This window comes from Monodelphis domestica, chromosome 8 (assembly GCF_027887165.1).
Source record: "Monodelphis domestica isolate mMonDom1 chromosome 8, mMonDom1.pri, whole genome shotgun sequence".
Classification (NCBI taxonomy): Eukaryota; Metazoa; Chordata; class Mammalia; order Didelphimorphia; family Didelphidae; genus Monodelphis; species Monodelphis domestica.
Window position 1 is genome coordinate 184,016,135 of NC_077234.1, and position 20,595 is coordinate 184,036,729.

The 20,595-nt window shown below is 37.0% G+C and overlaps 1 protein-coding gene across 2 annotated transcripts in view; it reads left to right on the plus strand.

Annotated features, from left to right (window-relative positions):
* Window positions 1-298: 298 nt before the first annotated feature.
* Window positions 299-20,595, plus strand: part of LOC103098650 (uncharacterized) — an 83,304-nt gene continuing 63,007 nt past the window's right edge. The window contains exons 1-2 of one of the 2 annotated variants that reach the window (XM_056808287.1): window positions 299-503; window positions 13,696-13,794. In XM_056808287.1, coding sequence (XP_056664265.1) covers window positions 404-503; window positions 13,696-13,794 — 199 coding nt within the window. In that variant the 5' untranslated portion in view covers window positions 299-403. The remainder of the gene's footprint in view (window positions 504-13,695; window positions 13,795-20,595) is intronic. The other variant, XM_056808286.1, reaches the window with a different exon arrangement.

A 20,595-nucleotide genomic window follows, 5' to 3' on the forward strand; every position in this document is an offset into this window, starting at 1 on the left:
GGGGCAAGCAGAATAATAATCCTTAAAGTGCCTGATTGGCCAAACCCTCTGTGTGTCTGTGTGTGTGTCTGTGTGTGTGTGTCTGTGTGTGTGTCTGTATCTGTGTGTGTCATGTACCCTTCTCCTCTTCCTTTAGAATTGGCAAAGACTAAGGAATGCAGAAATTGTAGGTTTACAGGATTTCATGGAGAGTTATAAGTAAAAGGTCATCATAAGAGATTTGCCTCCTTCACCACCTGGAGAACTTTGCATCTCACCCATGACATAACAAAGCTTTTTGTGCATTCCATAATGAAACAGTATCCTGGAGACCAAAGCCCAGGAATCTGACGGAACTTCAGGAAGAGGGGCTTCTTCCAGGTGAAAATGAAGGACCCTCCTGCTCTTGTCACCTGTGCTGAACATGTCAGGGGTTAGAGCAAACGTGACTCGTATCTCCTTCTTTGTCCTCTTTCTTTACTGTTGGGGAATTACAAAGTCCCAGACAGTCCTCAATGACCCAGGTACAGTCAGAAAGCTCAAAATTAGAATATAAAGCTTTTTTTTAATCTTTTCATAGAATTCATTATTTGGTCCTCTCCCCTTTCTATTTTCTGGTTGACATAGATTTCCTATAGTTATGTAGATGATAGATAGATAGATAGATAGATAGGCAGATAGATACTTTTGATATTAGATATCAAATTAGATTATCAAATCAGATTATCAAATTGATACTAGATTAGAGATTAGCATTCATATCTTATTCATGGATGGATGGATGGATGGATGGATGGATGGATGGATAGATAGATGAGTTGGGTAGATAGATGGGTGGGTGGATGAATAGAGAGAGGGGGATGGATGGATGGACGATGGGTAGGTAGATGTATACAAAGATGTAGTGTATATACACACATATATGTCTGAGTCTATTTATCTGATTACACTTCCCTTTCTCTCTCTTCCTTCAATAGGTATCTGTGGGAGGAAAGGATAGGAAGTAAAGGAGGGCAGATTTCTCCTAAAGCTCACCACTGATGTCAGGGCTTCATCCTGCTCTCTTTAGCAATACAAATTTGAGTAAACGTTGGCTATGAGAAGAACTGAATCACTGATGAGTTATGGGCAGCTATCCTTACTCCTAGGAGGTAGTAGCTGGCAGGGCAATGGAAAGACCACTGGAATGAGATCCAAGAGCGAGGTCCTAAAGCTAAGTTCTTGTCCTGGCTTAATCACTAAATCACAATCTGGGTAGCCTTAAGTAAAATATATAACTTAGTATTTAGTTTCCTCATCTGTTGTCTCCAGAATGTATAATTCATTTCAGGGTGGATATTAAATTAAGACAGTTATATCAGTCAATTCAATGTTAGTAAACTTTTTCTAATAATTAGGGCTGTTCAAAGATGGAATGGGCTGCTTCATGAGGCAGTCAGACTTACTTTCCCTAACAGTGTCCGTTATAAATAGATCTAGATCTGGAAGGAACCTTAGAAGTCAACTAACCCAACTTAGATTTTTATAAATAAGGGCTCTGAGGCCCAAAGAAATCAAGTGACGTCTCCAAGATCACACATCTGGTTAGTAGATCCATTCAAATGTATGCAAATGCCTGGGCTCTGACCCCAAATCTAGCATTCTTTCTTCGTCTTCAAAGTTCAAACTGAGGCTAGATGATCACTTTTTTCAGGATGTTAGAAGTGTTCTTGAACTGGGCGTGAATTCATGTACATGGTAATTAAGGTCTTTTCTAGCTCTGAGATTATAAGTGATCTCCAAGGTTGCTTTCAGTTCTAAAATTGTATGAAATGAGCTCATTTGGAAGAGAATTATTTGTCCATTTCCCCAAAGCTCCCCAAAATATAGATTTGCTTTTCGAAGAAATGTTTCTTTGCATTTTCACCACATTCTTGAGTCACAGTGCTTACTGTCTGAGGCCTGATTACCTATTTATCCTATCACCTAGTCTCTCTGTGATTCTATCTACAGAACCCCAATTGAAGCAGAGAGAAAATTTGGGAAATCATTATCTTTACCCCCCCACTCGCCCCCACAAAATAGACTGCATATAAATGATGCAAGGAAGCAGGAACACCTTTCCTTTTGGACAGGGCACCATCCACAGATGTTGAGATAGGCTTTTGTGTCATGGTTTGCCCAGGGGTGTAGGGCATTTTTACTGGTAAAGATGAGGTGACAAGGGGAAAAGGGGAAAGTGTCTATACTCAACAATGCACTCTTGGAAACCATACAACTATTATAAAACATAAATATTTTACTGCATGCGCTTACTGGCTGACTTGCACAATGCTTCCATTATAATTACGGGACAGACAAGAAATGAAAAGAATATTTTTAACAAAGTGCTTGCCGATGATGCAGCTGTATCCATTCTTAATCATTCATTAATGTCTCATCAAAAGAGTACTGTACTTTCTGTTTGTTTCATTTACCAAAGGTCAGCATACTTGGAAGCAATTGTCATACACCATTACAGACCTTTTTACATATTTTCTCTGTATTGTTCTAAGCCATCATGTGCGCAAATGAGTCAATTGGTATGCAGATTGTCTGTCATTAAAACCATTTGAAAATCAGCTTTGTCACTGGTTTAGTGTTGGAACTTGAGATTCTGGGAATGTACTTCTTGAATATACTGTGCTGCTCAGAGCAGGTAGGTGCTTGGGGCCCTTGGAAGCTTGGCTTTGTGCCTCACCAAGCAGCACTTTTGAGGTCCACTTGCCTTGACAATGTACAAAATACAAAGGCTGCCCTCCATCTTGATGCACCAAAAAATGTCGAGGTAAGAGTTAGGGGATTACAGAGCGTGAGGACCCGGGTCCTCTGCCACTACATTGCTGAGTGGCCTAAGCTAGGTCGTTTCACTTCTGTGGGGCTCAGTCAGTATACTTGTCCACAAAATGAAGGCGATGGGTTGAGGTTACTACTTGCTTTCATTTCAGGATTCTTTGATCAGCTCCTACTATGCCATTATGGATCCAAGTAATGGATCCAATCCATGAAAGATGCAAAACTCTCCCCTCTTTGGAGAATTGAGGATATTATAAGGGTAGAATTTTGCAGAAAATGTTAGATGTAATTCATGAATTGACTGGTTTTATCGAATTGATTTTTTAAAATTTCTTAATCTTTGTTGAAAGGTGTGATATACTGAATAGGGAAGGACATACATTCCAAAATTGAGGTGATATCAATGTAAATCATATCAATAAAAATATCTCAACAAAGACAAAGTAGCATAGATAAGGAAAAAAGCAAGGTCCAGGACCTCATTGTCATTCATTTTAATGAAACTCTAAGATATTATCGGATAATTAATGGACTAATTAGACAGAATACCCTTTCTCTATATTTCCCAGCTTGGGCTAGATCCATTTCTTATCCACTTTGTTTCTTCATGTGAATTGTGAGATTGATCTTTCTAATATTTCTATGGATTTCACTTGAGGCTTTGCATTTAAGAACCTAACACTTAGGAAATTACATATTAACATTATCTATGTTTTAGTGTATTTTTATTTATTTGTTTATTGTGTTAAATATTTGTCAATTACATATTTATGTGGTTTGGGCTGTACTTGGGAGTGTTGTGAGCTGTCTACAGTGATGACCTATATGTTGACAATCTCTGATGTAGACTACTCTCACAAAATATTTGTAGAGATGGGAAAGTAGTTGTGTGGACCAGTTGTTAATATTCTCCTGGTCTCTTTACTTTTTTCATTCTTTCCTCTTTCTGATATCTTAAAAATAAAGTTCTGAGTGCTTTAAAATTAACTTACTTCCAACATGAAGAAGGAAGAGGATAAGCATTTAAATATGCACTATGTGCCAGGTGATTGTGTTAAACACTTTACAAATAGTGTTTCATTTGATTCACACAGCAGTGCAACCATTGTCCACATTTTATAGTAGAGAAAACTGAGGCAAAGAGAAATTAAGTGACGTGCATGGTCACACAGCTTGGATATATATGAAGTCATATTTGAACTCAGATCTTAGTGACTGTTGGCCATGTAGACTTTCTCCTTCACCACCAAGCTGTCTGACTGTCCAGATAAGCTGTTCTTTCTACCTTTGTTAAATTAAGTGTTGGTACAATTTAGTTGAATCCTTTATTTCATGTAATGCCTGAGTTACTTCAATACTAAAATTTCAGATATGGTGGCTCCATTGTCCCGAAAGAGTTTGTTCTAGAAAGTCATCATAGCAGAGTGCTAGACTAGAATTTGGAAGAACTACATCTGTATCCTAATTTGAATACTTACTAGCTTTGTGACCATGGGTAAAATAATGTCTCTTCTTTGAGCCTCTGTTTTCTCATCTGTACAATGGTCATAAATATTATTTTTAGTATCTATCCTACATGGTTACTGCAAGGATGAAATAAGGTTGCATGTAAAGCATTTAGAAATCCTTAATGTGCAATATAATTAACTACTATGTTAATTTAATGATACATATTATCTACATGACTCTGGTGAGGTACTTAATTTCTTTTGTCATTTCAATTACGTCCAGTTCTTCATGACTCCATTTGAGGTTTTCTTGGCAAAGAAACTGGAGTGGTTTGACAGTTTTTTTTGTTTGAAGCAAATAGAATATTGAAGCAAATAGAATCAAGAAACTTGCCCAGTCACACAGTGTCTGAGGCCACATTTGAACTTGGGGCTTCCTATCTCTAGATCCCTTTCTCTGTGAACTGCACCACTTAGCTGCCCTAGACAATTCACTAAAACTATACAGTGTAAATAAGATAGGATCTTCATTGGTAGAAAGAGAGTTCTCTATACCAAAGGAATCACAGGTTCGGGCTCTATCCTACCCCAATCCCTATTACTTTTCTAAAAACTTGTATAGTTTTTAAAATATATATTTTTGAGTATTTATTGTACTACTTCTGGTTTTATTTTTAAATGCCTTTAGGATGAATTTTCTTAGTTTAGTCTCTTCCCAGCTTTCTGCAAATTTATTTTTCTTCATATTGTCACTCATTGTTTTATGGCAAAACATAATCTTCAATCATCTTTGCCTCTAGAAACTTACAAAGGGGCTTTCTTTTAAAGCATATCTGATGTTGCCTTGTGTTCCTGGTCAAAGTGGTTTCTGGTCTCTTTTGATCTCCTTGTTGCAGTGATTGGTTTATATATGTTAAACTTCCCTAGGAAATGGTAATGGTCTCCCATGAGATATGTTCTTTTATCTGTTTCCCATTTTCTGGTGCCAATGAATTGTTTAAATAGGTCAAGGCTGGAGTTGCCTCAACTATATGTCATCTTCACTTGATTTCTCTATTTTGATACTAATTTTGAACTATAACAAGTTAATATTGCATAGAAATCTAATTTGAAAATTACTCTGTCTTAATTAAACCTTCATTTCCTATCTATTAAAATATAACTAATTTCATTTTGTGATTTTTCTTGATGCTCAACAGATATAATTCCTTCTAACATCCTTCTCAAACAAAGTACAAGCATAGGGGTTTGGGTTTGGGGGTTTTGTTTTGTTTTGTTTCTGAGCATAGGGTTTTTGAATAATTTACAAGCCATCACTTGATCGAGTTTCTCTTTGCCATTTCATCCTCTGAAAGAGAGGTTGTTGCATAAGCAACAATTATCTTCATGTTTTATCTTTTTTTGCCTTTTTTTGTCATGATCCCTGCAGTGAAAGGCAAAGAATTTCCCCATGAAATGACGGTTTTTTTCTTCAGAAGAAGAATAAAATTAAGCCCAATAAACTCTTTAAAAAAACCTGTAGCTTCCATCTTAGAATTAACACTATATATTGGTTCCAAGGCAGAAGAGTGGTAAGAACTAGGCAATGGGGGTTGTGACTTACCCAAGATCACACAGCTAGAAAGTGTCTGAGGTCAGATTTGAGCCCAGGACTTCCCAATAAACTCTTTATTTGCTTCTCTAAGAATCCATAATCTATCCTTCCATTTCCTTATTAATTTTTTTTGATCTTCTGGTTTCATTTTGGCTAATGTCAACACTGGAGATGAATTCAAGGATTTGTGTAAGTCATTGTTAACTGTTCACAAATGGTATTAGTTACAATTCAGGGCTTGATATATTGTTGTGTTGATTGTCTAGATAATAAAGTATGAATAATGCAGATTAAATTTGCAAATATATGTGTATACATTTTTCCCCCTGAGAGCCTGGTTGTTAAACATTTATCAACATATCTCTGGATAGGATTTCGTGCCTCTCATAGTATGATGACCACTTGTTATTCACTGGAAAAAGATGTTGCATTTAGAGTTTCACCAGTAGAGTTAAGGTTTATAGATGATCTAAAATGGATTTCTTGGTACTCCCTTCCTTGGGTCCCTTTTCCACAATAGAAACAGAAGGGGGCATTGCACCAGACTGAGAACTATTTTGGATTTTGTTTCACAGTTTGCCATGGCAAAGAAATTTATCCCCAAGTGCCAGTGACGAGCTTTTCTATATTTAGGTAGTCTGGTTCTCAGAAACAGACAAAATTTTTTGCCATGATTGTATCCAAAGCCTTTCAAGCATGGTATTGCTTCCTAGACTTTGCATTCAATGTATCAATTAGTCAACCAATAAACAAACATTTATTGAGCACCTACTGTTGAGCAGTTATATAGTCACTGTGCTAAGTGCTAGGTATACAAAAAGAGACAAAAGACAGGTTTGGCCCTCAAGGAACTTACAAATTATAACCTTCAATAAACTAGTGTCTGCAGGGTGCCATGATGAGGACTCAGAGTAGCATTTTATGGATAGTGAAATGTGACTATAAAATTATAATTTTCTGCATGTTATTAAATGTGGTGTGGTATAGTGGTTAGAGTATTCAATTTAGAATCAGGCAGAATTGCATTCCAGTCTCCAAGATTATTAGTTGTATAACCCTGGATAAGTCACTTCCTTTCTGGGTGCCTCAAATCATAGGTGCAGTGTATCTGCTTGAGGAGAGGGAGTTTGCTTCCTAGGAGGTAGCTACGTTGACAAAAATCAGATCCTTTTTATTTGTGTCATTAACAATGTATATTCATCAATACCAGTGAAGATAACGACTCCAGTAAAGCCAGATATTATGGCCACAGAACTGGAATTCAGAAGTAAAGCTTCCTCAGAGGGGAGAGAGAAGATTTAAGGTAGGAAGATAGAGAAAGGATAGAAGTTTTAGATACCACGAGGGGGATGACAGAGTCGAAGTAGAGATATGAGGTGGCAGGAATGAGTATTAATTATCAATGAGCCACAGCCAAATTCTGATCAAAGGACCCTTCCAAGGCTTTTACCAGTCCAGAGATCCAGATTCAATGCCACACAGGTCGGAGAGATGATAGAGAAAGATTAAAGATGGAGCCTGGCCAAAGGCCAGGTCCCAGCGAGGACAGGCATCAGTGTGTGCTGGAAGGGAGCAAGAGCAGAAGAGAGCGAGGTGGAGCTGGCTGGGCCCTATTTATATGCAAATATACACAGTACATAGGGATGATTATCATTGGTTAATGACAAGGTATAGGTGTGGTTTCTCTTAACCAGATGAGCACAAAGAAACCTGTGTTCCCGCCTAACCTGGGGGAAGCTGGGGTCAAGGGTCAGAGGCTTTCCCAGCCATGTGCAATACTGAGCATGCTCAAGACTGAGCATTCTCTCTTCTAAGGCAATCTGTACATACCAACTGTTCCCCTTGCCCATAGCTAGGGGTGGACTGCTACAAGAAGGCTCTGTATTCCTGATAATGTCCATAGCAAAAATGCTTCCTTTGAGGGTGGTTTCAATGAGTAAAGACCACTTGGTTTAAGTCTCTTGGAATGTGGAGACCCAAAGTGCATTAATATTTCCCACTTTTCAGAATTAGATCAGCATATTTCAGAAGCTTTCCCAGTTCTTCCATCTAGACATTGTTGATAAAGGACGTGAAAGCATCATTTTTTAATAAGTGGTTATGTGTCCCCCTCCCTTTGCCTTGATAAAATGAAAAAAATGGAAGTGAAAAAGGAAGCAGTGTGTTGAATCACTTTGGTGAATGTATGATAGTCTTGGCAAAAGTACTGTGCAAAATAGAATTCATTTTTATTGTAAATACTATTACTCTTTAAAAAAAATAAACCTTTACCTTCTGTCTTAGAACCAATTCTCAGCATCAATTCCAAGTCAGAAGAATGATAAAGGATAGGCATTTGGGGTTAAGTGATTTGCTCAGAGTCACATAGTTAGGAAGTATTTATCTGAAGTCAAATTTGAACCCAGGACCTCTCTTCTTCAAGCCTATCTCTCTAACCACTAGCTGCCCCTACCCGTGTTGGTGAACCTATGACCTGCATACCTGAGCATGCTGGAGGGGGTTGCTCCCCTCCCCTTCTCCATGTGCCTTGAGGACATTTCTTACATGACCTGCTCTTCTGTCCAGCAGCCCAATGGGAGTGCTTCCTCTCTTCCCTGTCTGGGGTGCAGAGGGGGGGGATTTGCGTGGGGGAGGGGAGGAGTCACTCATATGCAGGTGTGAGGGTTTCCATTTGGGCATTCCATCTCTAAAAGTTTTGCCATCACTGCCCAATATTATTTACCCTTTTTTAATTTAAAATTTTAAACTAAATTTAAATTAAAAAATTTTCAGTTACATATAGAAACAATGTTGGACCATTGTTTTTTTTGGCATTTTGCAATTATGGCATATTTGATGCCAAATTGTGATTCTCCCTCACTCCCTCCTTTCCCTCTCCCTGAGGTGATAAATTGTCTGAAATAGGTTATGCAATATACCATTTACTCTTAAAGAGGCAAGTATAAATTCAATGATCTAAACCTTGAAAATATCAGTTCTTCAGGTTTCAAATACTAAATTTCCAACCTTTCAAAAAGTCACACCAGGGGCAGCCAAGTAGCTCAGTGGATTGAGAGTCAGATCTAGAGACAAGAGATTCAGAGTTCAAATCTGGCCTCAGACACTTCTTAGCTGAGTGACCATGGGCAAGTGACCTAATCTTGATTGTCTAGTCTTTACCATTCTTCTGCTTTGGAACCAATACATAGTATTGATTCTAAAATGGAAGGTAAGGGTTTAAAAAACAAAGTCACACAAGATCAATGACTAAGACACTTGGGAAGCCATAGTCTCATAACATTTCTCCATACGTGGTTTATATATTTGAAGAGGGCACTAATGACTGTGGGAATGATGACAATAATAATTAATATAACAATCAACATTTATATATTCCACAATGAGAGTGGACTGGTAAGAGGATAGAAGCTGAACCTGGAACAAGAGTTTGCTGTTTGTTGCTCAGTCATTTATTTTTTTCAGTTGTATCTGACTCCTCGTGATCTCATTTGGGGTTTTCTTGGCAAAGATATCGAGGTGGTTTGTCATTTCTTCAGCTCATTTTAAAAATGAAGAAACTGAGGCAAACAGGGTTAAGTGACTTGCTCAGAGTCCCACTGTTTGGGAGGCCAGACTTGAACTCAGAATGATGATGAATCTTCCTGGTTCCGAGCCCAGTGCAGTAGCCACTATAGCCCCTGCAGAGTGCCTAAGTTCAAATCCTTCCCTCAGATGCTTACACCCTGTGACTTTGGGCAAATTGCTCAACTTCCCTGGGTTTCGGCTTTCTCGTGTGTAAAATGAGGGGGATGGACCCGATAGCTTCTGATGTCTCATCCAGCTTTAAAAAATAATCCTGTTTCTTCCTTTTACCATCCAAATAATGCTTTGAGGTGAGTGCTACCCGTGTTGTTATTCCCATTGCATACATGAGGAACTAAGCCTCAAAGAGATTAGCTGGCTTGCCCATCTCACCTTGCTAGTAATTATTGATGGTGGATTCATTTAGGCTTTTGCTGATTCCAAGCCTAATGCTCTTTCCACCAGAATGGAAAGACTGGGAGTTCTCGGCAAGGTATATACATGGAGAGAAAGAACTTTTCTTTGAAGCCACTCTTTTCAGAATCTGCTACCTATATTTCATACATTCATAGTCTTAGGGATAGAAGGGACTTTAGAGGTCATATAGTCCAAACTTGACAGATAAGAAGGACAGCAATATTGTAGTTCAGTTATTTTTAGTTGTGTCTGACTCTTCATGACCTCATAAGATACTGGAATGGTTTTCCATTCCTTTCTCCAGCTCATTTTATCGATGAGGAAACTGAAGCAGACAGAGTTAAGTGAAATGTCCAAGGTCACACAGTAAGTGTCTGGGACCAGATTGGAACTCAAGAAGATGAGTTTCCCTGACTCCAGACCTAATGCTTTATCTACTGTGGCACCTAGCTGGCCCAAGATAAATGTCTTCAACTCATTCTCCCTTCAGTATCACCCTCAAGCCTCTCCACTCCAATCTGTCCTCCATTTAGCTATCAAACTGACCATCCTAAAATATTCTGACTTATGTGACCTTCCCAGTCTATAAACTACAGTGGCTACCTATCACCTTCCAAATCAAGCATAAACTTCTCTCGAGTTCAAAGTTCTTCATAATCTTCCTCTTCCCATCTTTCCAGTCTCCTTTAAACAACTCTCACCCTATCAACACCATGACTGCTACCACCTATACTCAGAAATCCAGTGACACTGGCCTCCTTGGTATCTTGAACAAGATACTCTGTTGCCTGATTCAGGATCTGTTCACTGGTTCATCCCCCATGCCTAAGCAGTTCTCCATCCTCATCATGGCTGCCTCCAGGCTTCTCTAGTTTTCCTCATGTCCCAGCTAAACTCCCACACTCTGGGGGAGGTCTTTAACTCTAATGACTTCCATCTCTTGATTATCCCTGATTTATTCTAGATAGAGCTTGTTTGTACATTCTTGTTGTTATTTTTTGCCGCGAACTTTCTGATAGCAAGGACTCCTTTACCTTTCTTTGTATCTCCTAAGCTTAGGACAGTTCCTTGGACCTAGTAGGCACTCAAAGTTTATTGATTGAATAATTAGATTGAATAATTAGAAGCACACTAGGTGCCCACTAACTTTGAAAGAGACCTAACTTCCATCATCTAAAAGTAGGTAGAATAAAACCTGCCCGATTAATACAAAATTAAAATTTCTAATTGTTTGTTTTTCCTTTCTAACTAAGCACTATAAATCCAGAAGGAAAGTACAATCTATCCTCCAAAGTTTCATCCAAGGAGAGAGCAAAAGGCTTGGAAAGTTTGTAAGAAATGACAGGTATTTCAGAAATGAACTTTGAGCAGAAATAGAAGAAGGTAGAGGTGACACTAAAGTAATTAGGAAATACTTGGAAATGAAAAGTACTTGATGCAGGTAGAAACTGCTTGTTAAAGTAATTAGTGATAAAAATATCAATCTCAAGTTCCTTCTGGGTCTCTTAGCTAGAAAAATAAACCTACACTGAGTCAATGTTTTTCCCCTCTGATCAAAACTGCAGCTTCATTCTATATCCACAGAAGGAACACAAACCTTTAGAACTCCTTAGGCAAGGACAAGAAAATGACTACACAAAACTCTTCATTAGTCTAATCTTTAGCATCCAGATAACCTACATTGTACTACATATATTCACTCTTTGATGGATGTATGACAAACTCGAAATCATCATTTTAAATACAAAAAAAAGAGAAATATCGGGAAGTCAAGAATGCCTCCTCTATCGCCATCACTGTCCCTTAGAATGGTCTTGTTCTTTATTCTCTGGTCATTCCATTGGTTCTTACTCAAGACCTCTCTCTTCTCCTCTTGCATCCCATCACTACTTTCTATCATGCCCCGGGGCCCTCTACATTCAGGATAGGATGGACAATAACAGGACAAGCCAGCAGTAGAGGAGTAAAGCTAAGGGAGATGGTTGACAAATTGTGTCTCCTCTCTACCCCTACTGGGTGTTCTCCCAATCTCAACTCTATTCTCTATAGTGACAACCCCAAGCTTCATCAAATCTTCCATCTCTCTCCCAGAGACCTAGTCTACCTTATCCTTCACCCCAAATGCCCATCAATACCCCAAATCCTGCAATGCAATGTGCAAGATAACTCAAAACTGGTTTTCTTCTAAAATGTAGAGAAATTTTGCCTGACTATTTTGTGCACAAAGGCTTGTCTTTAGCAACAAAATATAACTATCTTTTCCCACCAAGTTTAAGTGCCCAGCAAAATGGCTGTTGGGACAAGGAACACTTTTGGAAAAGAGGAAATAGAATCAAATGTTGAGCTGTTTGAAAGCTGAGGTCATCACATATGTGATAAGCCATCTTGAAATCATGGTAGAACATCACAAACCTGCACAAATAAACCTTATATCACCTTTCATTATAAAATGCTATCCACTTATATCATGGTTCTTCTTCGGAGGACTTTTGAAATGAACTGATTAGCCACATGGTCAGCCATTTAGGAGAGTTATCATGGAAAGGGAACTGTTGGGCCATTGGTAGACAAGAAAAAAGTCATGTCTACAGATTTTCTTTCCTTATAAAATTTATAGTAATGAGTTAATGGTTTCTTTAAGTAAGTAATATATGCAATTGAGATGTAAGTATATTTTTCATTTACCATAGTATTTGTAGAGTTAGTAGGAAAGTAAACATTTTATGTAATAACTAGTTATTAATGCTTGTCAATTGATTAAGTGACTAAAATTTTTAAAATGAATTTCTATCTCTCAGCAAGAGAACTTATAACATTAGCTAAAATTTCCTATTACATATTTGGGCAGGCAAACATTTCTATTTTATTCTTATTTTAAATTAAAATACAAAAATAAACTAATTGCAGAACCAGATCTAAGACTGTTTAACTGGTGTTGAGCCAAGTATTACAAATCTTTATTCAAATAAAAAAGCCCAACATCAATATTAAGTTTATGTGTGATTGTTCATATTGTGTTAGACATGTTTCCAGTCATAACTTATTTCATTTAAAGTGTTATTTATATTCAACAATATTTATTTTTAAAAAGAAATTAAGCATGAAGTCTTATAGGTAATAATAAGCATATAAGGTCTTGCTAAATTATCTATTTTAATCTTTACAAGATGTCCCCATCAAGTATTCATAGTAACTTTAGTATTAGAGTTTAAGCATTTTAGATTTAGAGTTTTCATAATTATAATTAAGATATCCTTTCATATTTGATAATTTTATAATTATGATTAAAATGTAAACTTTAATTAGGGACTTTGGAGGCAAAAGATATGATTGTAGTTATAAGCACTTAATAAACAAATCTAAAAGAATATTATGAGTAGCACATTAAGTTTTATTAGGAGAAGTTTACAACATATTTTTGATGTTAAAAGAGGTTTGTAGGGAGCAACTGGGTAGCTCAGTGGATTGAGAGCCAGGCCTAGAGATGGGAGGTCCTAGGTTCAAATCTGGATTCAGACACTTCCCAACTGTGTGACCCTGGGCAAGTCACTTAACTCCCATTGCCTAGCCCTTACCACTCTTCGGCCTTGGAATCAATACACAGTATTGATTCCAAGAAGGAAGGTAAAGTTTTATATATGTAAAAAAGGTATGTAGAACAATATTTTCCTTTTTATGCTACTCTAAATTAGAAATGTCTCTCCACATTTTTTTTTCTAGGTCCAGACGTGGAGAGCATCCCCATCATTCATCCACAAATCACTGTTCTAATATTCATTGTATATGATAAAGTAACATATAGCCAGATTTTATGGTTATGGAGTATAATACATTGGTGTCTACAACATGACTTTAAAATGATTTTATGTTCTTTCCCTAAAGGCCAAAATCAGCATCAACAACATTTTATCTCTAAACAAAGACAACTAGCAAATGAAAAATTATCAGAGGCTATTGAAAAAGCAAGAAGCATAGAAAAATGTAAGTATCTCTCTCATCTTTTGTCATTTGAAATCCATGAGTGTGTACCTATCCGCAGAACTATAAAAATATGGCATATGGCCCTATGGAACATTAAAGTTTATATAAAATTCTTTCTTCACAACACATGAGGTAGACAGTACAAATATTATCATTCCCATTTCTTATAAATATTGTCTCATTCTCACAACAGAGTTTTCAGAAGAAGAAATAAAAACTATAGTTATAAAAATGCTCTAAATTAAAATTGATTAGAGAAATGCAAATTAAAATCACTCTGAGGTGCCACCTCATATCTATCACGTTGGCTAATATAACAGAAAAGGAAAACAACAAATATTGGAGTACATGTGGAAAAACTAGGTCACTAATGAATTCTTGGTGGAGTTGTGAACTGGTCCAAACATTCTGGAAAGCAATTTTTGAGCTATCCCCCAATAGCTATAAAACTGAGCATACCTTTTGATTCAGTAATAACACTTCTAAGTCTATATCCCAAAGAGATAAAATAAAAAGTGAAAGGTCCCATATTTACAAAAAAAAATTGGCAGCTATTTTTTGTGGTAGGAAAAAATTAGAAATTAAAGGGATGCCCATCAATTATGGAATGGCTGAACAAATTGTAGTATAGTATTGTGATGGAATATTATTGTGCTATAAAAAATGATGAATAGGATGGTTTCAGAAAAACCTGGAAAGAATTACCTGAACTGATGCAAAGTGAAGTGAGAAGAACCAGGAGAATGTTGTACACAGAATTAGCAATTATTATATGATGATGAAATCTGAATGACTTGGCAATTCTCAGCAATCCACTGATACATGACAATTCCAAAGAATTTATGATGGAAAAAATGTTATCCATCACTAGAGAAAGAACTGATAGTCAGAATGCAGACTGATTAAAGTTTTTTTTTTAATTTTTCTTAATTTTTTTGTTTGTGTTCTCTTTTGCAACATGGCTAATATAGAATTATGCTTTGGCTAATTGCACATATATAATCACATATATATGTATCAAAGCTCTTGCTTTCTCAAGGAGGAAGGAGGATGGAAGGAAGGAAGGAATTTGGAGCTCAAAGATTATAAAAATGAATGTTTAAAATTCTTTTTACATGTAATTGAGAAAAAATAAAAAAAAACTTTTTTTAATTAAAGAATTTTTTCAAGTATAGAGAAGACAGCCTTCCCTAGAAAGCCTGAACTACAGTCCTTCAAGCATTGTAGGAGAAGATAAACCTCAGGAAAAGAGTGTCACAGGGATAGGAGATAGCAGTCCATGGTCAGGAGAGGGAATGATAGCATTCTATGAAATATAGGTCATCAAAGAATCCTGAAAGGCAGAGATGATAGTCTCTAGACCAATCCAAAGAGGTTCCCCCACAGAAATTGATGCTTTGGGCTAAATCCTAGTTTTTCTGATGTTGTGGCTCAGTAGTTCTGCATAAAAATACCAATGGTAAACAGAGACTCAGGTAAGACTATATTAATATATCTTCCTGGTTCCCAAAACCCAGAATCAAGACTGCCAGATTAAATACCTTTTTTGAACTTGCATACTAATTTTTCAATTTATATATTCAAATGGAACTAAAAAAACCATGATAGAAGAGTATAACATAAAATTTCAAATAAAAAGGTCAAAAATGTAGAAAAACATAATCTAACATATTTTGCACCTCTTCATGCATCTGGCTTTCCATGTTGTTTCTTCAAGTTAGTTCTTCAAGTTAGTATGGCTAAGAGAATATAAACTTCTTGAGGGCAGATGTTTCTTGTTTTAACCTTGTACCATGATGCCTTCCTTGCACATAGAAGATGCCTAAGAGTGCTTGCTGAACTACACAATTCTCAATCTTTAATATCCCTACATCAGTACATTAAGGATTTTGATGTCACACATTTATGACTTGGATTTTAGAGAGTGATTTTTCCAAGATCTCATGCCTAGTGTAAGGGGAAGAAGGGGTTATTTTTAAAGGGTTGGACTTTATTACTTAAGAGTATAGTCACCAGGAATTTAATTAATTCCAAAGAAATTTTATTTATAATTTATTTACAAAATGTAGGAAGAGTGAAGTAAGAAATCAGAGACAGGAAAAGGTAAGATATCTAGCCTAAACTCTAAGAAATTTACTCCCAGCCCCTGGGGAGGGAGAGTTAGTTCTTAACTGGAGGGGCCTTGGGCCTTGTAGCCGAGGCCATGGGGATGTAGGGAATCTCTTTCAAGAGGATAGGTCTCTCCTGAGGTTAGTCTCTTCTGAATATTCAGTGGTTAAGAGTCAGCTTTTCACTCACCACGTATCAGTCTAAAGGAACAGGGTCTCAGGTCCAGTCATCAGATCCTTCTGCCCCTCTTCACCAGTCTCAACTCAAAAACATGAAGAATTTAACTCCTTTCAGGAAGTTGCCACTCCCTTTTAAAGACATTTTCTCTTATGTCACTTCCTGTGTCTTCCCCTAATTTACTTCTACCAATCACAGTTGATGCTCTGCTCTAGGACTGCCCAGAAGGCAGTCAGTCAATTCTAATCTTTCACCCACTATCACACATTTGGGTCACAGACCTCCCACTCAATAATTAAGTGAGATGTTTATACTTTTGGTGATTAGATCTAAAAATAGGCAGATCTCCATACTTAACTTTTAAGTAGGGTGTTTATATTTTTGGTGATTAAATCTAAAAAATAGGCAGAGTTTACAATTTTAATCTTCATAATCAGGGGAGAGTTCATTTTAATCTTCATATTAGTAAGTGTCAGAGACAGGATTTTAAACGAGGGCTTCTTGATATGGGTACCTCAGTCTATCCCCAATGCACATTGCTTCCCTCTTTTGAAAATCTCAATTAAAAAGTTAACTGAAAATTTTTATCCTGGTAAGTGTACAGTATTAAATAAAATAAAGATAAATTAACCAAAAATTCTACAGAAATAAACTAATATTTGCTAATAACCCCTTTTGTTTCAAGGCATCCCACTCGCGTATACCAGGGCCCAATTTTTATTTATTTCTCTGTTTACCTGCAACACACATTCTGGTGATTATCTGGGCATAAGGAAAATCCTAAACTTCATTCTAAATATTATTCATATTTGTTGGTATTCCAGTGTTTCTTGAGTAATAGTACATAGTTGGCATCTTCAAGCTGCCAAAACAGGCCGTTTTCTTGAGTTAACTTGACAGAGGTAGAAAACATTCGGTAGGCTTCAGCATTTCAACATCCCTTTTCCCTGGCTTCCTGAGTTATAAATCAATATCAATTATAACAAACATTTAAATTATCTATGGCCTAATGTTGAATGACACTAATATTGGTAGAAAGAAGGAAGTGGAAGTATTCTCTTTCCCTTCCATTTTGCTGTTTATTTTTACTATTTTTGTGGCACCATGAACATGAAAGTCACTCATTGCAAACAGTCCTGTAAGAGTAACCAATTTTACAAATGATCCTTTTTTGCTTTCATTTAAAAATGTATTCATAGCCAGGAAAAAATTATAACTGAAAGGCCATTGATCATTTAAAATTTCTCACTGAATTCTCAACCCTTATCTTTCCATTCTGCCTTGTACCCACATTGTTATCCCTTTGGCATTTCCCTTACAGGTTATTTATTTATCTCTTTCTGAAAAAAGAAGAGAACCAAGATAAATAAATTACCTTTAGAAACTGGGGGTAAGGGGATGTCCAATATGTATTATTCTTTGTAGCCAATTTAATTCACTTATTATGGTACTTAAAGAAATATGAGAATTCCCTCCACTGACACAGATTGCAACTATCCTAATTGTCAATTTAATGAGTCACTATGCCCAAAGTATTCATCAGTTGGCAATGAGCTTCCTGGATGTATTTAAGATAGATCTTGGGCAATAGGCATAACATTAATCATGAGGTTATAATTAAGTCTTCCTAATTTTCTAACCTACCAGAACTTGTCCTTCTGGAATAGATATAAAGAAACCAAGGTCATGTTTATGCTATGATGAGGCAATGAAATAGGATTTTAGTGGATTTAATTCCATTTATGAGAGGAAGCCTAACTTAGTGGATAGAGACCTGGTCTTGGCATTAGAATAAGCTTGGTGGACTTCCTGGGCACTTGCTAGCTTCATGACTTGACCCATGATGATCCCAGGCAACACTCTAAAACTATACATTAAAGAGGCATTATTGCATCTGCAATGGTGAGAGGAGTTTATACAATAGTTTTCCCCATACTAGTATAATTACAGGTCAGAACTATCACTACTGGCATCACTACCTCACTGCTATAAATTTAATTCTTCTAGAAAAGTCCAATTCTGGTACTTCCTTGTGGTATGAATGTAAGCCAAGTTTCTCAAACATAGCTAAGAGACCTTATGTTCATACTCACCTACACAACCCATTGTGCCTCAGTTTCCTCAACTTCAAAATGAGAGAATTGAACTAGATAGCTTTTAAGGTTCTTTTTAGTTCTAAATCAGTGAGTCTATGTTCCCATGTGAACAAATCCCAATCTCTGACAGGATTTACCAAGCTAGAAAGGCTCTCAAATGCTTGACATAAATTTTTCCCTACTTTTATAAATAAAATTTTTATGAAATACCCATATATGTATGTATGTATATCTTTATATAATACTCCTTTTCTTAAGGGAAATAACTTTCTCAGGGTACAATCTCAATAATAGATGCTCTGGATTATATAGGTAATAAACAAATTAGTAACTTTATTTACATAATTCCAAATTGTTTGCCGGAATGGTTGTTATCAATTAACAGGTCTACCAACAATACATTAGTTGCTAGTTGGTAGGTTTTTGAAGATGATTTTCTGTATCAGATTATATTTCCAAAATCAAAGAACTTCCTGAAATGTTAAGATATATGCAATCCTACTATAATTAGTCCTTACCCAAAGAAAGGCAACTTGACTTAGTGAAGCAACATACTTCCTTAAAGATTCTCATTCAAAAACTGAATCAATAACTTAACATGTTAAGTGCATACATGATTTCTTGACAAGTATAACCACAGAGATAATGGGACTCAATGACCTTCTGATTGCCAATATCAAGCAAGACATAAAACAGAGCTGCACACATGCTGGAGGTATTTCTCATTGTTTCAGAGAATATTCTGGGCTGAATGTTGTCATTCCGAACTGTAGAGAAATTGATGAATCTCTTTCTTCTCGACATATTTAAAAATAGCATAGAATCTCATTCATCTGGACTGGTTTTGATGTGACCCTACCTGAATACAGGTGTAGGAGCGAGATAACTTCTTCAGGGCCCTGGCAGCCTTGGAATTCAGAGATTAAGCTTCCCCAGAGTCCTTTCTTGAAATTAATCCTTCTCAGATTTTGTAATTTGTTGAGTACATTGACTTCTGTGAGTTGCCTGGAAGTCATAAATTAAATAGAGTTGAGTATCTTTTTAGTGCCTATGCTCACATTAGGAAACATTACAGGGTGATTTCAAGACTGAATGCACTATGCATGAGATATAATGGCCCCATTAACACAACCAATTTGCATTATACCCATTGTCCTCTTTAAGCAAATCGAAGAGGAAATAAGAATAGACAGAAAATATGTTTCAGAGAGAAAGAGACCAAGGGGAGTGGTGAAGGAGGGTGAAGAAGGGAAAGGGAGCCTAAGAGAAAGAAGGAAGGGTAGGTAGGGTAAGGCAGATGAAGTTAGTGAGGAACCTTCGGAAAATGGAGTGCAAGTCGTTAGGTGCATTTCTTGCCTCTCTGGCAGTGGAAAATATGAGTGCAAAATCAGCTAAGGAAAACCAAGCTGCTTTCAAATTCTGTTAGGATTTCTTTCCCTGCCTATTTTTGCTCTTTTTTATATGTGAAACAGGATCACCTGACGCCATTGTACTTGGTCCAGATGTGCAAAGGATTCTGTCCCTTGGTTCAATATTAGCAGAGCCAGAACCAGAAACTCTTGTCCTCAGGGCAAAATTAGTTGGAGGGGACAAAGACGGAGGTTCAAACATCATCAGTAATTTCCTCCCTTCTGCCACAGTTGTGTCAGGAAAGCCTTGTTCCCAAGTCACCGTGTATAGTCCCTGATCTCCCAAGCCCTAGAAGAGATGGGTAGAAGGTAGCAGAAAGAGAAGGAAGGTAAGGGATAGAGGAAATGAGCTCCAGGAGAGGGGTGCCATGGCAACATGGGACATATCCCTTCATCTTGCCAACTTAAAGGCATCCTAGAGCAGTGCCCTCTTTGACCCAACATAGACTTTGAATTAGAACAAGATCGATCAAGTGATCTGGGACCTCGTTACCTTATGCATCAATTCGCAGGATATTGAAAACTAAAGATGAGTTAGTATGTCCAGTGGAGTTTGCTTGTCCTTAAGACTTGTGGTAGGGCTTGGCTTTCCAATAGACTTTTAGAGACTCTATGCTTTTTGAAGCCCAAGTGAATACAAAATAAGGGCACTTCTGTCCTGAAGCCCAAGGACCATGGAACCTTTCCATTTGACTTGGAGCTGAGACTTCTATCTGTGTGGTCTCCCAGTTAGAATATGAGTTCCTTGAGAGCATGGACTGCCTTGCTTTTATATTTGTGTCTCTGGTACACAGCAAACACTTAAATCATTCACTTATTCGTACATTTATTCTTTTTTTTTAATCTTTAAAACCCTTACCTTCTGTCTTAGAATTGATATTAAGTATTGGCTCAAAGGCAGAAGAGTGGTAAGGGGTAGGCAACTGGGGTTAAGTGACTTGCCCAGAGTCACACAGCTAGGAAGTATCTGAGGTCAAATTTGAACCCAGGTCCTCCTGACTCTAGGCCTG